At 36.8% G+C, this 24,440-nt stretch overlaps 2 protein-coding genes and 1 long non-coding RNA gene across 6 annotated transcripts; 2 read left to right on the forward strand and 1 right to left on the reverse strand.

The window, feature by feature from the left end:
- The first annotated feature begins 5,907 nt into the window (after positions 1 to 5,907).
- Positions 5,908 to 17,741, forward strand: SUV2 (protein dimerization). Of its 4 annotated transcripts, XM_021973744.2 has the most exons (13): positions 5,910 to 6,370; positions 6,795 to 6,833; positions 8,067 to 8,185; positions 8,344 to 8,453; positions 8,536 to 8,897; positions 9,863 to 9,931; positions 11,903 to 11,985; positions 12,526 to 12,590; positions 12,735 to 12,864; positions 12,948 to 13,054; positions 14,327 to 14,484; positions 15,630 to 15,826; positions 17,179 to 17,741. In XM_021973744.2, the coding sequence occupies exons 1-13, from the start codon at positions 6,065 to 6,067 to the stop codon at positions 17,441 to 17,443; spliced, it is 2,010 nt and encodes a 669-aa protein (XP_021829436.1). In that variant the 5' UTR covers positions 5,910 to 6,064; the 3' UTR covers positions 17,444 to 17,741. The 4 variants fall into 4 exon arrangements, 3 of the variants coding, with proteins under 3 accessions (XP_021829435.1, XP_021829436.1, XP_021829434.1); XR_015836041.1 differs by lacking the exon at positions 17,179 to 17,741 and adding an exon at positions 14,646 to 14,742 and having other exon boundaries at positions 5,908 to 6,370; positions 12,526 to 12,864; positions 15,630 to 15,761; XM_021973743.2 differs by having other exon boundaries at positions 5,909 to 6,370; positions 8,356 to 8,453; positions 12,526 to 12,864.
- A 456-nt stretch (positions 17,742 to 18,197) lies between these two features.
- Positions 18,198 to 21,439, reverse strand: LOC110769709 (disease resistance protein RPM1-like). The gene has a single exon (XM_021973741.2). It carries the CDS (start codon positions 21,437 to 21,439, stop codon positions 18,575 to 18,577), a length of 2,865 nt encoding a protein of 954 aa, XP_021829433.1. The 3' UTR covers positions 18,198 to 18,574.
- Positions 21,437 to 24,321, forward strand: LOC110769712 (uncharacterized). Its single transcript, XR_002528627.2, has 3 exons — positions 21,437 to 21,557; positions 23,425 to 23,736; positions 23,931 to 24,321. It is a non-coding gene; the product is annotated as an uncharacterized LOC110769712 (long non-coding RNA).
- Positions 24,322 to 24,440: the final 119 nt, after the last annotated feature.

Here is a 24,440-nt window from a genome sequence, read left to right on the forward strand (position 1 = left end):
TTTAGATGATTGCAGGTCTAGGAATTAAGGTATAGTATAGTTTATATACTTGATGAACATTACCATCTTTGGAAACCCCTCTGCCAACTCCGCCCTCAAACAAAAAAGAAAAAGCAAAAAGGCGAAAACATTCTAAAGCACTACAAGAAAATATTTGGTGCTATATGGCAAAAACTGAGAAGATTGCATTCATTCGTGAACAATTATGGGTCTAATTTTCCTTTTGAATCACTCTTAATATTCACCATTCATTCTTTACAAGCACAAATTTTGCAATATTTTTTCTGATTCTCATTACAGTTTGCTAGACCTAGATTACTTGTTTAGATTTTTGTTTAACGAGACATCAGATTCTTATACATTTGTGTAGGGTTTGTTTTCACTTGAACTGTAAATATGTACTCTTTGAAATGATGTTATTAGGATGATGTAAAAAAAAATGCCAACTCTAGCTCTAAGTGTTTGTTTCACTATTTTTCCATTTGACATTGTAGTGTTGTCAAGAATGTTTTTTGTTGTTGTTTTTATGTCTTTGGACTGAAATGGGTTACGAAGGGACAGGACACACATCATCAAACACACAAACCTATTTTTTATCCTGCACTCTTTTTTTTTTTTCCTAGACTTAGGATTTTACTTTTCAAGCACGTGGACTAGACTTGTTCTTCCACTTCTTAGTTTAAGTTTAATTTCTTGCAATTTACATTATCTTGCTTTTAAATTCAAGTTTATTTCAATTGCTTTACTTTTAATTGTTGTCGCATTTTTATTAAGTTTAATTTCAAGTTTAAGTCAGTTTATCGTTCTTGTCGTTCTATTACATTCTTGTTTTATTTTATGCTTATTGATTATTTTGATCTATTTTTCTTGCACTTTAATTCTTGCCTACAAGTTTAATCACATCTTTAATTTAATTGTAATTCTCACTAAAAAGCCTAAAAATCACAAAAAATCCATACGAAACCTAATCATCCTCGAGTTGAAGAAATGAAAGAACCTAGGCCAAGAGGAGGTTCCTTGCTTGGCCAATCAATCATTTGATCAGAAGTTAGAAGCGCAACATATCCATCCAATTCTTTCCATTCAAGCCATTCGGTGGCTTGGTGGTGGCATGCCTACACAACTCAAGAGAAGAAAGACCAAAAGTTCCTTCCATCAACCACCTTGGCCCAAAAAAGGGAAACAATATGGAATAGGAAACCATCCTCTACATTACAAAGGCCACTCTAGATTTACTTCCCTTTTTATTTTCTCCATGCTTTCCTTTGTATCCTTGCCTCTCCTGGTTTGATTAGGAGTTTCCCAAATTCATGATATCTCTACACATCGACATACTAGAAATTGATCCATGAACCGATTTTCTCTCTTATTGGTAGTGGTTGAGACCCCTCTTTGTGATATTTGTCAGCTATGCTAGAGATTGAGAGTTTAATTCTCGCACTTCCTATTCTTATTTCAAGTCTTGGGGCTCGCGATGTCCTACATTTGATGTTTCACATGTTTTTATATGGAAAAAATACCTTAAGACTTAGTCATATCCCATTTATGGTAGGAGAATCAAAACGAAATAATCTAGCCTTCGTCTTCAAGTAACCTCCAAATGCTTACTTGTTCTTGCCATTTCCTATTCCATTTCCATACGAATGTTTTCTCAATGAGTTGAGCCCACCTATTTGATGACCCATTGTTTACCCTAAATGTCCTAGCCTCATAAATAGGTGAGAGATTGTGCTAAATTGCAAGCGTGCCACTATTAGCAATATAAAACTTTAATAGACTTGAATGAAATCAAATATCTTGCACATCAAGAAAACTGACAACCAAACAACTATGTATTGAATGGGGAACTGGTTCCGTATGAGTTCTTTTATATGCCTCAAGACAAAAGGACTTTATTATTTCTCTACTACAAAGCTAAGTAAATAAAGGAACAGAAAATGAGTAAACATAGTGTCATATCTGAGAGATCTGGTTAGGACTGAGACTGCTACCACCTTGAGTTGCCTATGAATCTCTGGACCAGCTTGGGAAATCTGGTAGTAGTCGAATAAGGGGTTAGAACCTGTATTGTAAATAAGAACAACACCTTCAATTGATATAGATCAATTGACAATCGATACTAGTGGTAGAACTGACACAACTAGCACTATATCTCCATGATTTAAGCCAAAGAAGGCTCAAGATTCAAGAAAGCAAGCAAATAAATCAGGATCAATTAAGATAAATTATGCAACCAATTTGCCTTTACATGTAAGCAATCTAGGATTTATCTTTGATTTGGACTGATTATCAACTAATAGATAATTTTCAATTTAGAACCATTCAATACTGGCCTAGGATATTATTATTTACCCGACACCACGGGCCCAAGCCATGTATTGGCCCAATTCCTCTATTAATTTTAAAACCTTGAAATGGTATAATTGCATATAGGGTTACACAATTTATGATCTCGACATTAATTCATACCTTAGAAAGAACAACCTTTAACATTGGCATCATAATTGGATATGAATTAGCTCTAGAAAAAGGAAATATGATTATCATAGGTAGATTCATAACCTTAGGTCATCATAACTTAATCTTTAATCCCATCATTACCGTGTGTTTTGTTTGTTTTTTAACTCTTGCAATCTAAGTTTTCTTTAATCAAATCAATGAATTGTTTATTTTTATTTTTTTATATTATCAAAATATAAACTTTCATTAGATAAACTTCAACAGTATAATATCAAAGATGTCAACATGACATCTAAAGTACAAATCCCAAGATGGCAACAAACTAACATGTTAAAAACAAAACTAAAGCAGACAAAAGCCACACTAAAACTCTTAGATCACATCACCACAATTAACCATAAGTCCAAACAAAGCCCGTATACCCAACATAATCGAACCCTTAATGCAATCCATGAGCCTAAACGAACACTACAACCATCACTTGGAGAAGCGATGTCGCAGCAACACCCACCACTGCATCCATAAGACCATCTCCAACCCATGAGGGGCTAAACCCAAATTTCCCCCCTCCAAAAAGTGATTATTTGGGTTTTGCCCGGACTCAAATCGTTTTTTCTCCCAACCCTCTGGACCCAAATTTTAAGTCCGCAACTTTATTAAATTGTTTAAGAATGGTTTAAGTCTAATTTTTATTTTATTTTATGGATAACTTTTCTTCATTCAATCTTTTTAAATAACATCATAATTTAATTTTTTGAACAATTTAACCTAAAAAAAATTGAAATTCCATAAATTTAATTTTATTCCAAAAGTAAACACACAACATAAAAAAAACACACAACATAATTGAAACACAAAATGAGGATTGAAACAATTGTCGACCTCATTCACCATCTCCAAAGCTCCTCCAAAGGTGATTGATCAAATCATGTCGGTGACTCTGATGCACATGTGGAGATCGAACTCTATTATGACGAATCATGTAATCAGAGAGAGTCTGCCTATCTTGGTGGTACTCATATGTAATGCTTGGCTCCAGCTCATATTGTCTTGCTCTGGCTCTCCTGGATCGTTGTGGACACATATCCTCATCATCAAATTCCTCTTCAACATATTCGTACTCATCCTCCACAATCATGTTGTGCAAAATTATACACGTCATCATGATTGAGTGGAGGTTATCCTTGCACCACATACGTGTAGGGCCCCGAACAATAGCCCATTGAGCCTGTAGTATTCCAAATGCTCTTTCAACATCCTTCCTATACGCTTCTTGCATTTGTGCAAAAAGCCTCTTCTTTGGGTTATCAGGAGAAGAGATGGTCTTCACCAAAGTAGCCCAACGGGGGTAGATCCCATCTGCCAAATAGTAGCCCAAATGGTATTGATTTCCATTGACAATATATTCAACATGAGGAGCCACTCCATGTACCACATCATTGAACAATGGAGAATGAGCTAAAATGTTGATATCGTTGTTGGATCCAGCGGCTCCAAAAAAGGCATGCCATATCCATGTGTTGTATGAGGCCACAGCCTCTAGCACAACAGTGGGTTTTTTTGTGTGACCAGTAAACTGGCCTGCCCAAGAAGATGGGCTATTCTTCCATTCCCAGTGCATGCAGTCAAGACTTCCTAACATGCCTGGGAAGCCTCGACTGCTTGCCTTGTTCAATAGCTTGTAAAGGTCAGCTGGATTTGGAGACCTGAGGTACCATTGGCCATACACGGTTTCAACAGCGCTACAAAACTTATGGAGTGACTCAAGAGCTGTGCTTTCACCCAATCTACAGTACTCATCGGTCGCATCAGCTGAGCATCCTCATGCAAGCATACGAAAGACAGCGGTTAACTTTTGCTCAGGGGATAGCCCTTGTCGGCCAAGCCCGTCTTTTTTTTGGCAAAGTATGGCTCATGGTTGACAACATCATTCAAGATGCGGTAAACAACTCTTTCCGCATTCGGAACCACCTACGAAAGTCCGTAGTATTAAAATGTGGAATTTCAACGAAGTAGTCGAACATGAGATTGCGATGGCGATCTTCCCTCTCACGGTTCTTGTACACACGACCGACTACTGACCCACCATGTTTGGTGGCTTCATTCTCCAGTGAAGTATGGTGGACAATGGCTTCTATCACTCTCTGATGATGTTCTTCATCATCTGAATCATCATCAAACATAAAGGAAAAGATGGCCTTGCCACGATTATCCATTGAAAGCTTCAAATGATATGAAAAGTATGAGAATGAAGAAGATGATGTGCTTGAAATGATATCAAAAGTATGAGAATGAAAGAGATTGATGAAATTGACAAAGGAAAAATAAATTGAGAAATAGAAAAAATATTTTTGGTAGATTAATTGAGAAATGGGTGAGTATTTATAGAGTTTGGAGTGAGTTTTGGGGTTGGATCTGATTTGGATTAATTTAAAATATTATTTTATATGTATATTTAAATAATCATAAAAAAAAAAAAAAACAAACATCAATTATTCAAATGGTGCCGTTGGACTTCATGGGGCGCTGACAAGTGGCGGAAAGAGAAGGGAAAAGGCAGCTGCAAAAAAGGAGGTGGGGCCCAGGTTAGCATCATTGCACATGGGGGCTATTTTGAGTTGCAAGTGGGCTCCACGAAAGCATTTGGGTCCAGGCAATACTTGGACCCATATTTGGGTCCAAATTTGGGTTTTCCCAAATTTTGGGTCCTTCATTTTGTTGGGTTGGGGGAGATTTGGGGCAATATTTTGGGTTTGGGTCCTTGCATTGGAGATGGCCTAATAGATCTGAGAAAAACATGGTTTCCAGCGATCCACTTGTGCATAAGAGCAAACAAATAAATGAAAACAACTACCTTGGTAAAGAACATTGAGTGATTTGCAGCAACCTCTGTTGAAGACGATGGAGCCCCAAGTTTAGAGAACATAAGCAGTGTTAGAGAGCGGGGTTTGAGAGAATGATTTGTTTGCGAACGTCTAAAAGGGGTGATGAACTTCAATCTCAACACGGCTTAGAAAAAATCACAACAAAGGACTTCTTATTCACTAACCCAATAGAAAAAGGCAAAGAGAGAGGAGGGGAGGAGGGGCAATGATGCTTCTTCCTCCTCCCCCATCTATGAAGTTTTTCTTTGGGATTCACATAAGGAGAGAGTGACTAGTTCTTTATTTGAAACCCTTTTCTTATTTAATGAATCGTTTATCTAATTAGGTTAAATGCAATTTTATTGACTAAGTTATTTTAATTCATCCTTTTGGGTTATGACATCGTATTTGCCCTTGCTATATCATTATTGATTTTGTAAGTAATTTAATTTAATTTTTTTTATTTTCTTAAGTCAGGTTAATTTTTCTTGGTGAGGAGGTAAAAATAGGAAGAAAAGAGAAGAAGAGGTAAAACCGAAAAAAAGGAAAAAAAGAAAAGAAAAAAGAAAACAGCTCAACCAAGCAGCAAAAAAGATGAAACAAAAAACCCTTTATGGGGGTCGCTTTGCCTTTTGCGAAGTCTCTTGCTTGTAGTTGCTCCAACTCAAACGATCATCGACGCATAAAGTGTGAGTTTGTGAGTGGTTTGAAAATTGATTGTGTGCAGAAGAGTGAAGACGATGAGCGAAGAGCGATTAGAAGAAGACTGGGACACAGATTTCTTGGAGCAATTGATCCAAGTAGAAGAGCAAGCCCTCTCTTCTCAGCACCCCAAACCTCCCAAACCTCCTCAACCCCTGCATTTGCTGCCGTCTTCTTCTCACTCCAATACCATTAGGGCCGTTACCTACTCCCCTCCGCGAGAGCTCACTCAGAGGTCTTCTTCTAATGGCATTTCCCATTCTGCTCCTCCTCCTCCCCCTCCCTCTTCTTCTTCCAGTAGCTGCCCTGAGCTCGAGAAAGAACTCGAAATTGCCCGCTTGAAGGTTAGGGATTCATTGCGTAGCTGTATATATTTATATGTATACATGAAAAGTACATACCGTTTTTTGTTAATTTTTTTTTTTTTAAATCGATGGTTTATTAATATGTAACAAATTGGGTGTGTTAGTGTTAATATTTATGTGGCATTGGCCATAGTTGATCAAGAGATTTATGTTTTGTTTGGTTGCTAACAAAAGGGTTTTTAACTCAAATGGTCCCTAAAATGAAGGAAAATAGATGTCAAGGAAACAGTTTTTCTTCTTCTCTAGAATCGTTCTGCATCTTAAACTCCTTAATTTTCGTTTGAATTGTATGTTATGTCTGGATTTTCGGCTTATACTTTGATTTCTAACCTGGGTTCGAAGAATAAGTTGAAGTTTTATTGTCTTTGTTTTTTAATCAAAGTTTGATGAATCTTAATTGCAGAGGGAGCTAGGACATGTCTCGGAGAAGCTTTTGCATTTGGTACGTTTGTTTGTCATGGCAATTTCACTATTGCTGCCACAAGATTAGTGCTTTTGTCGTTGGTTTGCTTGTGCTGTAGTTATTCCAAGTCATACTATAATGTAGTTTTGGTAGAAGTCTTCATATAGGTGAAATTTTTCTATAATGTTATGCATTTTAGTCTTGTTCATTGGTTTTGAAAAGAAAAATAATGTCATTATATAGTTTTCTGTACTTAACAGTTGGAATTACATGTTCATACCTAAGTGAGCTTTTTATGGTTTAAAAATTGGCAATAACAGATGATCTTGTTAAATAACTTGCTGCTGGATCTTGTTCTTTAATGTAACCAACGGCAATAGACTAAACTAGCAAATATTAGGAAACTTAGACACACAAGAATTATACTGGTTCGGCAGAACTTTTGCCTACGTCCAGTTGTGATTTCTCTAGGTAGAGAAATCACCGCTCCTTTGATTAATAATAGAGATTATAGAACTTTTGCAAACCCTAGAACTAATCTCAAAACGCTTGGCTGTCTCTGGCTATTTTTCCTCTCTCAAAATAAGCCTTGCCACACCCTATTTATAGATATAGAGTTGGCTTACATGTCCCAAGGCTGATTGAATTCCTATTCCTAAGTGGATTAGGAAATTACACTTATCCAAAACCAAATAGGCTTCTAGAAATCCAAACCTGAATTGGATAAGGAAAACTGAAATTCTTTCCTAATCCTTCTAGGACAAGAATACATCTAATTTTCCTAAAGCAATCCTAAACTAACTAGGACATATTTGACGAGCCAAAATCCTAACAGATCTACATGCTTCTCCTTTTCGTTTGTGTGCGTGTGTGTTTGCATTTGTGTTTTCAGGATGTATACTTAGAGTGATGTGCATGTTGTCTTTGGCTGAGTTCTATAATGGGAAGCAATGCAAACTTAATGCGGTCTCATATTGTGGACTTTATTATACCACAATCTATTTTATTTTAGTTTCAGAAAATTTGATGTTGATATGGGGAGAATGAGGTGCTCTGTGTAGCTTTTATTTATATTTTTTATGCCGTCACACTAGATGCTATATTTTACAACTTTATATGAGTGCATATGAAGAGCATTCAGTTTCTATTTCTGATAGTGTCCAGTTTCTCAATCCATTGATTTTTCTCTTTATTTTCCATCATGGCATTTCAGTCTTTGGGATTATTTCTTATGAAAGTATCTATATGCAATGAATTGTCCTATACTTGCAGGAAAAAGAGTCCTCTGAACTAAGGAAGGAAAATGACAAAAAAGATAAACAGCTTAGACTTGTAACTTCAATGAATGAAAAGAAAGATGCAGCTGCTAGGAACTCTGAGAGTACAAATTTGTAAGTAGAAAATCTTTCTCTTTCTATGTCGCATGGCATTGGACTTATATGGTGCAAGTATAAACCAGTGATATTTTCAATCTGCTGCCTGTTGTATATTAAGCTAATCATGCTGAAGGGGTGCTTTACATTATCTTATGTTCCATTATTATCATAAGGTCCCATGGCAGCAGGAAATCTGGAGATGTCTTGGTCAATCATGAGGTTTCTCGACAGTTTCAATCTGCAATATGTTCAAGTGATCAGCCTGGCTCTCGTATTAATACTGGTGAGATAAGTTGGAGATCATCTTCAATTTATTTTTGCTGTATTTTCTGACATCTGTCTTTATTTATGGTGATTTGTGCTAGATGTGCCAACCTCTAATGCCCCAGGCGTTCAAATTGATGAAATTGGTGCTGTTCCCCAAGCAATCTCAAATGATGATCTGCAGACATATGATGACCTCTCCATGAAATTACTAGCTATCTGGGGCTCTCCAAATGAGCAAGAATTGGGAAGAAATCTAATTTGCAATTTGCTTATGGCTTGCCAAACAGATTTCCATTTTCTTTTTGGGTGCATTGGTATGAAAATGCCGTCCAAATTAACAATGGACAAGCTGGGAGATGATAGCTCTTCTAGTGCAGCTTCAAAGTACTATTCACAAATGTCTCATACTCATACTCCAGAAGCTGAAATGGTGTCTCATCTTTATTCTGTCCTGACCAAGGTATTCTTTGATTATGTAATTTCATATAACTCTTTAAACAGGACAAATCTTGAGACTCTATAATTTATTAATTTACTACCCTAGATTACAAGGCAAGTGCCAAAAATATAACTTGAAACTTCTGGTGAAACTTAGATGTGCTGATAATGATCAGAATTTGCTCCAAAATTTTCATGACAAACTCAAAAAGATCATTATTTGTTATATGGTTGGGAAGGGATTAGGAGGGAGGATGAATGGTGTTTGCTTCTGTGTTGTAATAATTTTTCTTTTAGTTTGGACATGGGGATACATCTTCATTCGATTGTTTGACTATTTCAGAAAGAATATATGGCTAGAAACAAGGAAGTTGTAGATTTAAAGGTGGTGTTAGCCTCTTCTATTTAAAAAAGGGTGTTAGTCACATTACATCCTAGTGTTATATCACCTTGTGCACTAATTGTCAAGTGAAGTATTGAACAGGCCAATCTATCTGGTCATCATACATTCTGTTGGACTTTGTTTATTTCATCTTTATATGTATTTCGTGGGCTTGGGTTGATGCACAATACATGAGGGTTCTTCTCACACTGTTTTTGTTTCATAACCAAGTAAATAGTAAAATCTGTGTATCATTGTTAAACTTATATTTAAGGGTCAGTTTTATAAGGGACACCATGTCTTATCGTATCAAGTTGTCTGTAACAGTACAGATTTTTTTTTTTTTTTTTTGTTCTTTTTCTTCGGTGGTAGAACTGCTTATGGTGATTGAGCTAAGTTCTCTTATACAGGCCAAGTCTTATTATGCTACTTTATTTAACCTTTGATTTCTTTAATCTTTACGCCATACATGTGCAGTGGAGCTTAAAGAAAAAACAAGGAAAAAGAATTAGAAAATCCATTCATATAGTGTTGCGGAGATGTTATTCCTTTTTTTTTCTAATTGGATATGAGTATTTTGTATATGTTGATTGTTCTTGTTGCAGGCAAAAAGTGGGATGGTAAAGTTGGAGGATTTGTTTCAACCATTAGTCAACCTCTGTAGTCTTGAAAATGTAAGTTGGTGAATTGATATGCTTTGACTTCTTGCAACAATTTCATAGATGTTCTACTTTTATTTTTGTTATCCACCAACATGTAGTTTGAGTAAATTGACATTACTCTAGATTCAGTTTACTCTATGGATTGGGAGTTGGGACCACATACTGTTCAATAAGATGCATTTTCGGTATGTTTGATTTAAGAAACTTTTGATACGCTGGGTAATATAATTATGGTTTTACTTCCTAGAGGATGTACTCTTCAAGGATACTCATTAGTCTCTTTTATTTAAGCTAGCCTGTAGTTTTGGATTAGATTGGCATGGAACTTCATCAAGTTGGACGATCAAATTAATTAATAGAAAATTAAATTGAGTTCAATTCCACCTGATACATTTGGGGATGTTGATTACTGATATTGACTTACTAAAATTGAAAGTCTGTAGTTGTCTGTTAGGATGTGATAGGTCCATGGTTTTAAAGATATTGGTGTTGGGGATTTTAAATGTATTGGTATTAATGTCATTGTTTTATTTATTTATAGGAAACAACAATTTTATTTAAAAACCAACATGTACAATCGGTGAACAACAAATCCACCAAAAATACAGCAATCAGAACTTTTAAACTAAGACACCGCTCTACCACATTTCACTTGAAATAAATATCTCTACAGTACTACTGCTTTCCAATACAAATAGATAAAATGAAGGGTAAACTCCCTAAACTCTGATGATGTAGATGCCCACAAGGATGCCCAAAACAGAATCCGATCCCATAACTGATCTATCTCATCAACCTTAACATTATCAAAAACTCTCCTATTTCTTTCCACCCACACTAACCAAAAATCTGCCACATAGCTCATCTTCCCAGAACTTCTCCAAATCACATGGGAAGGTGTGAAGATAGAAGGAATAGAGGGATTGTCCAGAAGGTGCTTTGAGAATGATTTACATGAAAAAAATCCTGAAGGCTCCAAACTCCAAATCCCGTCTTCTCTATGAGAAACCAACACAATAGATTTTAAACTTGACAATTGCTATGACTCGTGTATGTTTATTGCACAGGGTGAGGTAACATTGAAATGAAATTTGACTGGTGGAAGTTTTCTAATGTTGTTTTCATTGGTTAAGGAGTGACACAGACATGCAAACTTTAACCAAAGGCTGGACCACACAAGTCCTCTATTTCTGTAATTATTTTCCTTTTTTGTTTCAATTTCTTAGTTTTCTTAACCCTTAAAACTTTTTTTTTATAACAATTTTACTAATTACTTCAAAGGTTTTATGGCTAGGGCGAGGGCTACTTTCTTTCCATGCGTTGTTTGTCTTTTAACTTTAGTGCCTAGCCCTTACCCTCCACCATGGAGGCAGGTGCCACCAATATGGTCTCACATATACTTTTGCCTCCATATTAAGCTCAACTCAGCTAAGCCTTGTTCCAGAAGCAATTGTTGTTGGTGTGTAGTTTAGGTCCATATGGATTTTATACTTGTCATGCGTGTGATCTTAGAAACTTGAAGTGTTTCTAAGAGCTATCTTAAAAATTTAATATCGTACTGCTAATTCCATATATTTTTAGAGACAAATGGGTAGCTGCCATCAATTTTGGCACCATTGACATCTTTACATCTTCAACTGTTGATACAAATTTTAAGATTGATAACTTTTTCTTTGCATATTTTTGTTTTGTTACTTAAATTATTTAATACTTTATGTTCTCATAATTGCATTTGGAACCCCATTGCCTTGCTCTAATTTTGTCGTCGCATGTACAAGACAGTATTATAACATGATAAGTTTTGTTTGTCAGAATATTCCTGCTTGCAAGGCCCTCTAATTTTTCATATCGTTTTGTAAGTCCACTATTGTATGTCACCATTGAATGACGTTTCATAAGTTCAGCATGGTAGTTATTTCCTTAAACTCTTTCAGTTTGGTTCTTTTTGTTTTTGTTTTGGTGAATCAGTTATTTTTGGCATAGGTTATCATTGTTCAGGCGTCTCTACATATACTGCATGTGTATCTGAAGCACCTGATTAGTCTGGAAAGGCAATTCGAGGGAAGGTATATAACATACTCTGTCTCATTTGCTCTTTCTGTATTCCAGTTTGATTTTGCAGGGGTGAGAAACCTATGTGATTGTATATGCTGATTGAGTGATCCCCTTTGACTGTGCTTTTTTAAAGAATGATTCTACTTTAGAGTATCATCATTTAGTGTTTATCATATATGTCTACAAGGAACTAATATAAAAATATGTAGGGTGCCGTAGCCCTTTTACAGAAAGAAGTACATAAAAAGCGTTTAACGCGTAAATAAACAATTATTTCCTGAAAAAAGGATAAAAAGAAGAGATGAACAGATGTGATTGCTAATGCGCCATCCCTGCCACCACCGTAATGGGTTGGAGATTTGAAGAGATGTGGGTTCATGTAAATGTATATTTGTGTGTTTTGTAAATGAAGCAACTAAGTTAAGTTTTCCTATCTGCCCCTTGGCAATGGAATGAAACGTAGAATGTATATATTTTTTGTCTATGTGCTCTTTTTGTGTGTTCGCATGCTTATCAACTTTGATTTGATTTTTCCAGTGCACTCTACTCAGGGTCAATGTCTTGGTTGAAGGACTTCACTGTAGAAACAAGATTGTAAATCCTCATGGATCTGAAGGTGCAAATAAAGGAGCCTTGTTTTGTGTGAACATGGATCAGATGTCTTATGCATGCTCACTTGGAATGAAATTTTCGTATTCTGAAACTCAAAGCAAGAATGGAATTTGGAATAATGGCATTGCAACTTTGTTTTCTCATATAGACTGGGTTTCTCTCTTTGAGGTGATCCTACAAACTGCCATGAAGAATTCAAAACCAGGTGTAAGGCTAGAAGCAGTCTCTATTATGAATATGATTATAATGAGAAGTAATCCCTTTATTGAGAGGGAAAAGTAAGAATCAAAATTTCCTTTTTTGTTGAGATTTCTATACTGCTACTTTTCCTCATTTTCTGATGGAGTCCCGTTGGAGGCAGGTTTGGCCAGACACTGGTGTTTGAACTTCTTTCACATTTGCTTACAAAAGCAGCTGGTTTTGAGGTGCGAATACAAGCCGTGCAACTTCTATATATGCTACTGAATTGTAAGTTCACATCAGTTTAGTTTATTCATTTTGTATTTTGTATTTTGTTTTGTTTTTATAATAATTGCATGGAGGTGGAGCTTATAGTGGAACTACGTGTAGTTTAGTTTATTTTTTTAAGAAACATAAATTTATTGATAGCGAAACAGAGTACTATCAAAGTGGACAAGATATCCACCTCATAATGTAACAAAGAATCAATGAAAGAAAAAAAGAAAAAGAAAAGCAACCAAACAACCAAACTCGATTATTACATTGTAGAGTTTGTCCTATAATACCTCCATCCGTCCATCCGTCCATCCCTCTCCACTATGGCTTTAAAAAATCCTTATATATTCCAAAAAATTTTGTAATTTTTCGATTTTAGAGTTTCATACATTTCATCTTAAATTAAGTGTTCCATGCACAATTTTTCTGTTTCTGTCAATGTACAAATTGTTGGGAAAATTAGTCCTCATCATGACAAAACCAATGGAAAGATAAAAAGAAACTGCACCAAGATGACAATGAGTGAAACGAGAGAGTACACCAAGAATTTAACGTGGTTTGGCAAAAACCTGCCTATGCCCACGGAGTGTTACCACCTTCACTATATGAGAGAAATACAAGTACAAGAATTCTCTAGATGAGAACAAACCTCCCTTTATATAGCCATGGAAGAAGCCTCTAGATGCATTGCACCATCCATGTACATCACAAATCAATGCACCAAATTCCATGAACCATGCACATACAGAAAATGCATGCTGACCACCATCCACAAACAATGGATGCATGTACCATGTGGAATAAAACTGTAGTAGAAAATGACCGGCCATATTTATATATATAGGGTCACAAGAGACCACACTTATGCATGCCGACATAAACTTGTATTAGAAAATTAGTCCCCGTCATCATGACAAAACTGATGGAAACATAAAAAGAAATTGTGCCAAGATGACGATGAGTGAAGCAAGAGAGCACACCAAGAATTTAACGTTCTCACTGTACAGTGCACATTATATGCGTTCATAACATTCTATGACCTTGAACCTTTCTGTTTGCTGGTACTGTTCTGTTTTAGGTTCCGTCCATTGTTAAAACGTTGCTTTTTAAGCTATTTTTTCCCCTCTAACTGGTAGCCTTCTACTGCTTGTTTATTTTGGTTGTGTGAAGCCTGAAGATCTTATTTTATTAGAGCTAACCTTGAGCAGCCTACCACTCTACACAACTCAGCTTCCTTGCCTGTCTTAAACCCTGAACAACTTATGTTTCTTTGCTGATTTGAAGGTCCTAAAATACTGGTCAAGTTCTGTTCATATTATAAAGATGGGAAGGGTGCTGGTGCTATGGATGGTGATGTAGGAGATGCTTCAGCTTATCAGAAATATAGTATGATCCTTCAAGGATTGGCAGATTGTATAGCTTGCTGTGGAAATGGTTTACAGGTAGGCATCCCCCCTGCTTTTCTCTCCTTTTCGGTTGTACACTTTTCTTGAAGTTATTTATTTTTTTGCTCTGCTTGTAGATATATTAGTGTGTAGATTGACCTGTTCTCCTATGGTAGAAAACTGTAGTAGAAAATGACCTGCCATATTTATATGTGTAGGGTCGCAAGAGACCACACTTATGCATGCCGACATAAACTTGTATTAGAAAATGACTTGCCATACTAATCTATGTGGAGTCACTAGAGATGGGACTGGGTAAGGTGTTATCTTTTAGTTGCCATACTAATTGCTTTTGGTTTCACAGAACTTATGTTACATTGGTTGTATATGCACTAAAGTATTTCCAGGTAGTCTCTGTTCGAATTTCTAATCGTGCACTTCTAATTGTGCACCTATTCCTGAAATGGCCCCCACCCATTCATGCTACTTGCCATTCATGTTATTTGCAAATTGTCGTTGTAGCTTTTGTTCAAAAGAGAATAGAAGCCTCTTCTACAGACTTTAAACCTTATCATAGACAACAAACTTTATTCAGTCCTATATGGAATAGGATGGTAATGTAAATTAAAACGTGAATCATCATGCATTTAGGCCTTCTATTTGTGTTATTTCTTTGTAGATTAACTGCATTTCGTGTTGAAAGTTGAGCTGGGATTTTTTATTGTTGCCTGATTGTCAATTCAAAATGTCTGTTTTGCTGTCAAAGTCAAGAGAAAGGTATCTTTATAATCTGAGAGATTTGAAAAGTCTTTTGAAAGGATCTTTGATTAAAATCTCTGCTTGTTAAAGTAAAAAAAATTAGTTGCATTGCATCTACTTCATCAATAACCATATTTTGGCCTCACCTCTGTCTGAATGGCATTAAAAACTTTGTTTCCCACCACCGTCATGTGTGGTATACCGTACAGTGGGATCGCCGTCTATATTTAACTTTTTGTTTTCCCAATCTTATATCATTCTATCTTCAGTTCCCAGTTTATGTATTTTTGATTCACTGGAGGGCTTCTGGGCCTTTGAGTTACACAAGAGAAGGTGGAGGTGCCTCTGTCCCATCTCATAAACCCTCAAACCTGAGTTAAAGGTTTATGTTTAGTAATATGTATTTCAATATATCAACTCCTTTCTTGTTATTGTATTTTCAGGAACTGAAACTTCGCAGAAATTCTATTCTTTTGCTGGCTTTCCTATCCTCATCTGAAAAATCTGGCTTCGAAATACTTGTAGCTTACAAGCTCTATCAAGATGCAAACTTTCTAATGTTGATTTTACAAGTTTTGATATCAGAGGTAGATATAGAAGTAGCAGTCAATGCTGATCATGCACAGGTTTTCAAAGAGAGGTAATTGATGAGTAAGAGGTTTCTGGATGCCCTTGAATTATATTCTCATATTTTTACTTAGATGCAAGAATCAAACATTCTTTTCTTGGGCATTACTTTGTTGAGTTCTATTTTTCTGTGTTCTCCTTTCATTGTAAGTGCCACTAAATATCTCAGTTATTTGGTGATATCATGGTTCTGGTAATGCAGTTTCACCTACCCCTTCTGTCTTCTCTGTTCCTGATTTCCCTTTTTCCCTTCTACTGACATTGGAATGAGTTCATAATTACTTGTTGTATTGTTATTATTGGTGTTGACTTCATTGTAGTTCAATTTGTGTGCTAAAAAACAAAAGGCAAAGAATAATGCTTAGTACACACCTTTGACCACATTTAACAGACCACCTTATGTGGCAGCTTATGTGTTCATGTCATGTCATGTCAATTAAAATGGACAACTGTACTTTTTTCTTTAATTGTCTTTTATTAATTTAGGGTTTTTCACCTTTTCCTCTCTGACCCTCACTCCTCTCTCCTATGATATCTTCGAATTTTCATCTCCCTGCTCTTATCTCATCCATGGTTTATGGTATTTTGTTTGTTCGTATTACTCTTTGGCACGGGTCTTTCTTTCTGCATCAGGCACCAAAGGCTATGCTTACAGGAATCAATGATGTAGATAGACAAGTGGGCTGGGTTGAGTTGTTGATATAGTAGATCCATACAACTGAAAAATCATTCTAGTTTAATTGCTACGAGTCATCAAAGAGGCAAGAGGTTACTCGGTTGGCATGAAAGGATGCTTGTTAATTGTCTTTCTTCTGTTGGATCGTTTTCTCCAATGAAAACAATTTGATTTTATTGGTCCTTGCAATAGCCGTGGATGGGATCAGTGAATGGAGGAGAAAGGGGGAGGGGCAAAGTCGGGGAGATTTGAAGAGAGGAGAAGGTTAAAAACAAAAAAGAATTAATTAGAATCCTAATAAAACACAATAAAAAAATAAAAAAACAGTTTTCATTTTAGTTGACATGGCATAAACACTTAAGCTGCCACTTAATGTGGTCAATTTAGTGTGTACAAATAGCATTACTCAAAAAGCAAATGGTTACTACTTTTTATTATTTATCGGAATGCTTGTACAAATTCAAATGCCATTTACTAACCATATGAACAATTGTACCCACATTCTAGTACATTGTAACAGTTGAATAAAGGCTATCCCACATAATTTATGAGGGCTTCTTTCTGCATCTTGCAAGGAATACATGTCATGTGTCTCTGTGGAGTACGTTCAATATCTGTATATCTACATGACAAAAATGGCCTATCTATCTCTTAATTGTTGCTTATATTGTGAGGGCATTGTTGTGTAGGACTTTGCTGATGCGGGAGGCTCTAATACTACTTAACAGGCTGGTATCAAACCCGACGTATTCAGCTACTGTCTTGCGTTTATTAACAAAGAGCAGAGACATGGCCAGCTTGACCATCGATGTTGCAAACAGGTTGTCCAGGAAAGACCAGATATGTGACAAGTTTGATGGCATTGCAAGGCAGATGCGGGAGTCTGAAATTGTAGACCTAGCTCGAGTGTTTAAGAAAAGGGTGTTCACATATTTAGGAGATAACCTATCATAAAAGGTCTTGTGCCCGTTTGGTTAAATTTTTTGTATATTTGTATGTATCAACAGTAGACATGCAAACAGTTGTCATCAGCTGTAGAGTGCAAAGTCTGGTGGCAGAGTTAGGTACGGTCATTCTTTTGACGATTAGCCCCTCAGCTGGAAATTTTTTGATACACGGGCACTGGTTACTCAGTTGGAAAATTTTGATAGGTATCGGTGGATAATAGATACGATTCCATATTACCTTTGTAATGATCAAATTCCTCCTTAAAGAAAAAGCAATGTAGCTTCTACTGGTTATTTTGGTACTATTGGATATGAACTATACAACAGCCTCAACCTCAAGTTGAGAGAGATTTGGTACGGTATTGTAGGTAATGTATATTTTGGCATGTTTAGTAAGAGCGTCCCAAATCCAAGTATTACTGGTAGAAACTTAAAACTGACCAGTGCTTGTAATTTAAAGGTGCGATTGAAAGACTGAAAAAGAAACTATTCTCAAGTGATAAGCAGTCATCTTGCTCAGGCAGGCAAGTTGTTGCTAGGAGGTTGAGGCGTCGAATCCATACAGCCGCCGGCTTTGGATAGTGTAGACTAGGTCTCCTCTAGCCAAGCAACACCTTAGTAATTCTCCAAGCTCAGTAGCCAAGCAACACCTCAGTAAATCTCCAAGCTCATTGTCAACCCCCAGAGAGATCACCCAAAGCAGCAAAAGAGAGAACATGTGCAATAGAAAAGAGAAGAAAAATAAGAAGAGAAAAAAAGCATTATTTAAAATGAGCTCTACTTGTACTACCGTTATTGCAGAACATTGCTATAGTTTTTGAGAGCTTCCTCTGAACGATGAGTTCCTCTGAACATTGCTATAATTGCAACAACAGAATTAGGGGTCAATCAGATACTAATACTATTTACAGATCACTGCAGCTTCACACCCATCTTAATTTGTACAAGTTGGGCCGTATGCTATACAGACCTACCAGTTTATAGCTAGCAGCCACAGGTAATCTCTCTGATCCTGGACCCAACTACATTACGTATTAATTTACAAGTATTTACAGATACAAGTATACATAATCGTATTTATGGCGTATTTACAAGGATATGTATAACCCCATTCCAATTCCCAGTCGCAGCACAAGTATCATTTCCAGGACTTCCAACGAGTTTTAAGTTCATTGCTAAAGGGATTGCTGGGCAGGGGACAGTACTCCCCATCCGTCATGCTCTCTATGGAGTAGACTTCCCAGCCACCTTCTCTCCAGTAAGTTGAATAAACTTCTGGAATGTGGGAGACTTTCCAGTTATCTTTTCCATCTGTTCTAATCGTCTTCATCAAATCCACCGGCATATCAGAAAACTCGAGAACTTTCAGCTTCGTTAAATGTTCAATCCCTGATGGCACATTCTCTAGAAGCTTGCAGCGTTGGATGCTTAGCTTCTCAAGAGATGCCATTGCACCCATCTCCACTTCTATGCATCTCAGTTCATCAAACTTGTCCATGCTTAAAATCTTCAACTTTCTAAACCCATCAGCCCTGAAACACAATCTGTCGCCAAGGAATACTTGACATAATTCAAGTTGAACAAGATTTGGAATGTATCGCAGATATATGAGTGGATCATCCTTCAACTGACTCCATTTCAAAGACAATCTGACTAGGCTGGGAAGAGAAGGAATCCAATGGGGTAATGCATCCAAACGTCCTCTCATATACAGCCGCTGAAGCAACAAAGGAGGAGAAGGTAGATGTTGAAGATCAATGATCTCGTCTTCTTCGACTGAAGCTATAGACAGGGCGCGAAGATTCGTCAGCTTTTCAATTGATGAACATAGAGCCTTCCCATCTTCTTTTCTCAATTTTAAGAGGCCTAACCTCCTCAGTTGATTTAGCTTCCCAAGCTCTCTTATTATGGTGCCCCCATCTTGGTTTACTTCTATGAAACAAAGCTTCTGTAATGCTTGCAAAACTCCTATGTTTGGCATGACTTTAAAACCCTTTTTTGAATGAAAATGTTCATAAGATACAAATTCATGTTGATATACCAGAAGATGGCGTAAACGCTGGAGCTTCAGGATCTCAACCGGAAGTTGGTTGACATTGGAATGCTTAAGATCTAGAGTTTCTAGATTCTGAAGCCTCCCAATAGATCTGGGAACAGTTTTTACCTTTGTTTCCCTCAAGCTCAGGTATTTCAAATAATACAAGTCCACAACTTCAACTGGAAATTTTTCCAAAGTTGAGTTTTGCAAGTCTAACACATTTAGCAGCCTAAGACCGCTTGGGAATAATTTAGAGATGGATGGCTTTTCAGAGGCACCAAACATAAACAGGGAACGCAACTGGGAAACTGACCTGTTAGGCTGACCAATTTGTAGCGTGCTATGTATTGATAGGCGTCTAGCTCTTTCAAACCATTGCAAGCTTTGTTCTTTCACAATTGTGGTGAAATTCTGATCTCTTGACTTGGAGATGATGATCTCACGCAAAAGGTCATGGATCCGACATGTTTTGACCCTTCCATCAGGTGTAGTAGTAGCCACTTGCATTAGGCTTCTATTCAAGAGTTCATGGAGATAGTCATCTGCTACTTCTTCCAGTGTTTTTCCCTCCTTTGCTTCGATGAATCCCTCTGCTACCCATAACCGGATTAGTCTCATTCGTTCAATCAGATGATCCTCAGGAAAGATGCTCAGGTACAAGAAGCAGGATTTGAGGTAGTATGGCAAATCATTAAAGCTGAGTGAAAGAACCTTTTTCAAATCCTTGAGCTTGTCATTTCCCTCAATTTCAGCCCCAAGGCTGCGGCGAACCATATCCCACTCATCAATTCTACGTGTATCTTTTGTTGCCAACACACCACTGATTGCAACAATTGCAAGGGGAAGTCCCTCACATTTTCTTAAGATGTACTTACAAATTTCCTCCAAATGAGGAGGGCATTTGTTCCACTGAAATGCCTTTCTGCAAAAAAGATCCCAAGACTCGGGAGGAGGTAAGGGCTTTAAGTTATAGGCCTTACCTTCAGACAGTACACCCGTGGTGGAGGCTACATCTGCATTTCTTGTAGTGAGCATAATTCGGCTGCCACAACCATTGCTAGGCAGTGCATATTTTATAGCATCCCATTCATATAGATGCCATACATCATCCAGAACAACCAGGTACCTCCGGTTTTCCAGCAATTCCTTTATTGTTGTCTTCAGCTGATAGTTATTCATGTTTGCCACGATTTGTGGAATTCGTCTTCTGATTGCTTTAAAGAGTTGTTGAACCATGTCTTTGAGTAGGTCGCCAAATTTGAAGGACCGATTAACAGTGATCCATGCACGGACTTCAAAATGCTTCTTCACTTCTGGGTCATCATAGACTTGCTTGGCCAAGGTGGTCTTCCCCATTCCTCCCATTCCAGCCAACGAAACTACTTCGCGGCCAGAACTGCCATTAAATAGCCACCCCACCAGCTGATTTTTAGGCTCATCAAGGCCAACAAGATCAGATTTATCTAAAAGAAGGGCATCTCCTCGACAGTCTTGCCATGTATTTCCTGCACTGTCGTCGGATCCAGGACCTTGTTCAGCCTTTCTGAATTTGTGACGAAGTCTCTTGTGAACCTCACAAATCTCTTTGATTCTTGAGTTGATGGCTTGCAACTTGGAACCAATACGGTAACAAGCTTTGGCATTCTTAATACAGCAACCCAACCTGCATAGAGAGCCAAATATTCCTCGACCGTGATCGTGATCATGATCATGGCCCTGGAGAAGAGTGTATTCATCTAGAATGTCTTCAGTTTCATGAGAAATATCTCTTAGTTGCTTCACCCAGACTTTCAGTTCCTCATCACTTTCCTGCAGTGCGTCCGCGATCCTTAGGAAGGCCTTCATCCTTTCCAATTCTCCTCTCAGATACACAGCTTCTTCTCGAACTCCTCCAAACAAGTGCACATCCTTTTCGAATAGGGTTGCAAGCTTCTCCAGAAGAAAGTTAACAGAACTCTCAGCCATCAATATGGATTGTTTTTCACTTCATTGCAATAGTCTAACTTGTCACTCTGAAATTGTATTGCAGCAAGACATTGGCTGCATATCCAAGTGACTTGGCTAGCTGCTGCACTGCATCCAAGTAAGTCCATTGAATTCAATCCCTGCAGTTTTATACTAGAATTTGTGCTAATATAATATTCTTTGTTACAAAGCCTAGCATTAACGGTTAAGCAGACTCCAAAAAGTAAAAGCGACTAATTGATTTGATAAAGGGAAATAAACTTCTTGATAATTACCTAAATTTACCAAGTTCCAGTGAAGCTTAATTTCAAACAGCTGGTGGGCAATTTCCACGAAACCCAGTTTACATATCCCAAATTTGTGGGAATAAGATTTTTAGCTCTTTTCTTTTGTGGTCCATTGATGACTAGTAGATAGGGCAGACAACATATGTGTGAGCTGGAATACTAGTGATCTTATCCAAGCTGACATATATTACTTCAAATGAATGCCAACATCAATACATATAATATATATACATACACATTAATGTCTTACATCACGACCCTCTTCACAAGTAATTGAGAAGATTGACTGAGGAAAAAAAATAAGCATTATATTTATTATCTGCGTGTGTGAATTCACAAAAGGTTGTGTTAACAAATATCTTCATAAGTTTGTATTAGACATGGAGAGATTCTCCGATTAGTATTTTATGTTAAGGATTGGTTACATATTTATAATCTCCACCGTTGGATTGCATGTATGTTGCATATTAAATCTACCAACACATCTAATGAAAGCAATCCAACGGCTGAGATTAGATATGTAACCAATTCTTAACTTAAATACTTATTGGAGAATCTCCCATTTAAGAAATGGTTAATACGTTCTATACGTTATTTGAAAGTTTACTTTCTAAGAGCTACCCAACAGCTTCCTATTTCTTTTCCAAAAAAGACACATTTTATTAGTCCAATTTAGTAAATTACCTTCTTTTTTTTGACGAAAATGTTTAGAAAGGGGATACAAACACTAGACCTTAGGTGCTGGGGTAGCTGTTGTTGGCCACTTGAGTCGTATTTCGCTTGCTTTTATTTTTCAACTTTTAAAACAAAAGCAATTGCTCAATTTCTTAATCCATTTGTGATGAAGTTGTATGGCTTGAAGGACCTCAATGGTTAGTATGCAAACTCATGTAAATATTTAACACAAATTTAGATTTCTTAAATACAAATATTATATATAATTAAAGAACCTGAAACTATTAATAAACTTTTTAGTTGAAGAGCAAGTGTTAGTCTACTCTAAATCAATATTTATATGCTATTTTCTACTAAATATAGCAATTACATTTTCACCAGTGGGTACTAGTTTAATGTGACAAGCTCATCTGTCCCTATAGTATATGAAAGGACATCGGAGGGGGAATCGAATTTAGGACCTTGGATGCATGAATAAATACCCTTAACAAACTAGGCTACAAGCGATATATTACAGGGGTTACATATAATATGCATATACATAAATTTTCTCTTATGTTGATAGACGGTATGATTGAAGTATTATTGTATCATAAATAGCCTACTTAGCTTGTGATTAAGCTCAAAAGCCAACATTATTATTTTATCACTTGTGTACATTTTAAAAGTGAAAAAACTAATGAACACTTTAAATATTAAGTTTGACATGTTGAAATTCTCTATACACCAAGTTGTTGACCTAGAATGTATTCCGATTTGCCAATGGATTGCAGGCTTGTAGCTAACATTGATCTCTCAATTATACCTACTATTGTATTCAAATAACAACATTAAAAAAAAAAAAAAAAACAACCCAACTGAATAAAGGTTTTAATTTGTTGAAATGTATTAAATTTAATGTTTATTTTGTTGAAATATTCATAGAAAAGTTGAATGTTTGCAATTCGTATGTGAATGCTTCAATTGAGGTCACATATGGAGCCACAACTTACCCACTCTAAAACCATTTTACTAATTATCCAGACCAGCCCAGAATCTCTTGGCACGCCCACCGGCTACGTGGACCACTACTGTTTTGGAAATGAAACACAAAACAACATGGTGTTTCAAGCCAACTTTAATCTTCTTCTCTTGAATCTCTCTTTCGAGGCTGCTGACCGCGCCTTCTACAATGCCACAAATTTTCTAGGCGCTCCAACAATCTACGCTCTCTACCTCTGTCGAGGGCACGTCGCACAAAATGTGTGCCAAAATTGTGTTGCCTCATCAACCCAGTTTCTCAACCAAACATGCAGCAGCCACAGGCAAGCTCTGGTGTGGAATGAGAATTGTATGGTAAGATATTCAGACCATAATATTTTCTCCTAGGAAAATCATGAACTAGGGCTTTGTGCATGCAGCGGAGGAAATGCCTCTGAAATTGTTCAATATAACCAGACGTTTTCAAGTTTGGTTGATGAGCTTTTCACAAGGGTCGCTTATGGTGTTTTATCAAACACTTTTTTCATTCATACTGCATTCATTTGCAGAGTTTGGTGACTCATACGGTTGAGGGCACCAAGACCGTGGTGATGGTTTTGCTCCAGTGAGCTTGAATTGATCGAGACCAGTATCAAATTCAACATAAGGAGAGTTGGAAGAACTCTGGCAAGCTTGAAGCAATCAAGACCAGTATTGCGTTCAACATAAGGACTGCCAAAAGATCATCCTATGACAGAAGTTGAGTTACGAAGAAGCCGGTAAACATTATCTTGAATGTGTCTAGGATAATTGTGTGAGTACTTCTTGTAATCATCATTCTATAGTAGATTTGTTTTGGACTGAGGAGTTCCGTGGATTTTCCCCAGAGGTAGGGTTTTACCACGTAAAATAATTCTTTATGTGTTCCTTTATTTTTTGCTATGCACATTTCAGTATTGATAAGCCACATCAATCCTTCTATCGAAGTTTATTTTTATTTATTGATTATAATTTTAAATTGGCCTATTCACCCCCCTCTATGCATTATTAATCATCCTACATATAATTTCAATTGGAAT

Source organism: Prunus avium, chromosome 5, assembly GCF_965620075.1.
Source record: "Prunus avium chromosome 5, drPruAviu1.hap1.1, whole genome shotgun sequence".
NCBI lineage: Eukaryota > Viridiplantae > Streptophyta > Magnoliopsida > Rosales > Rosaceae > Prunus > Prunus avium.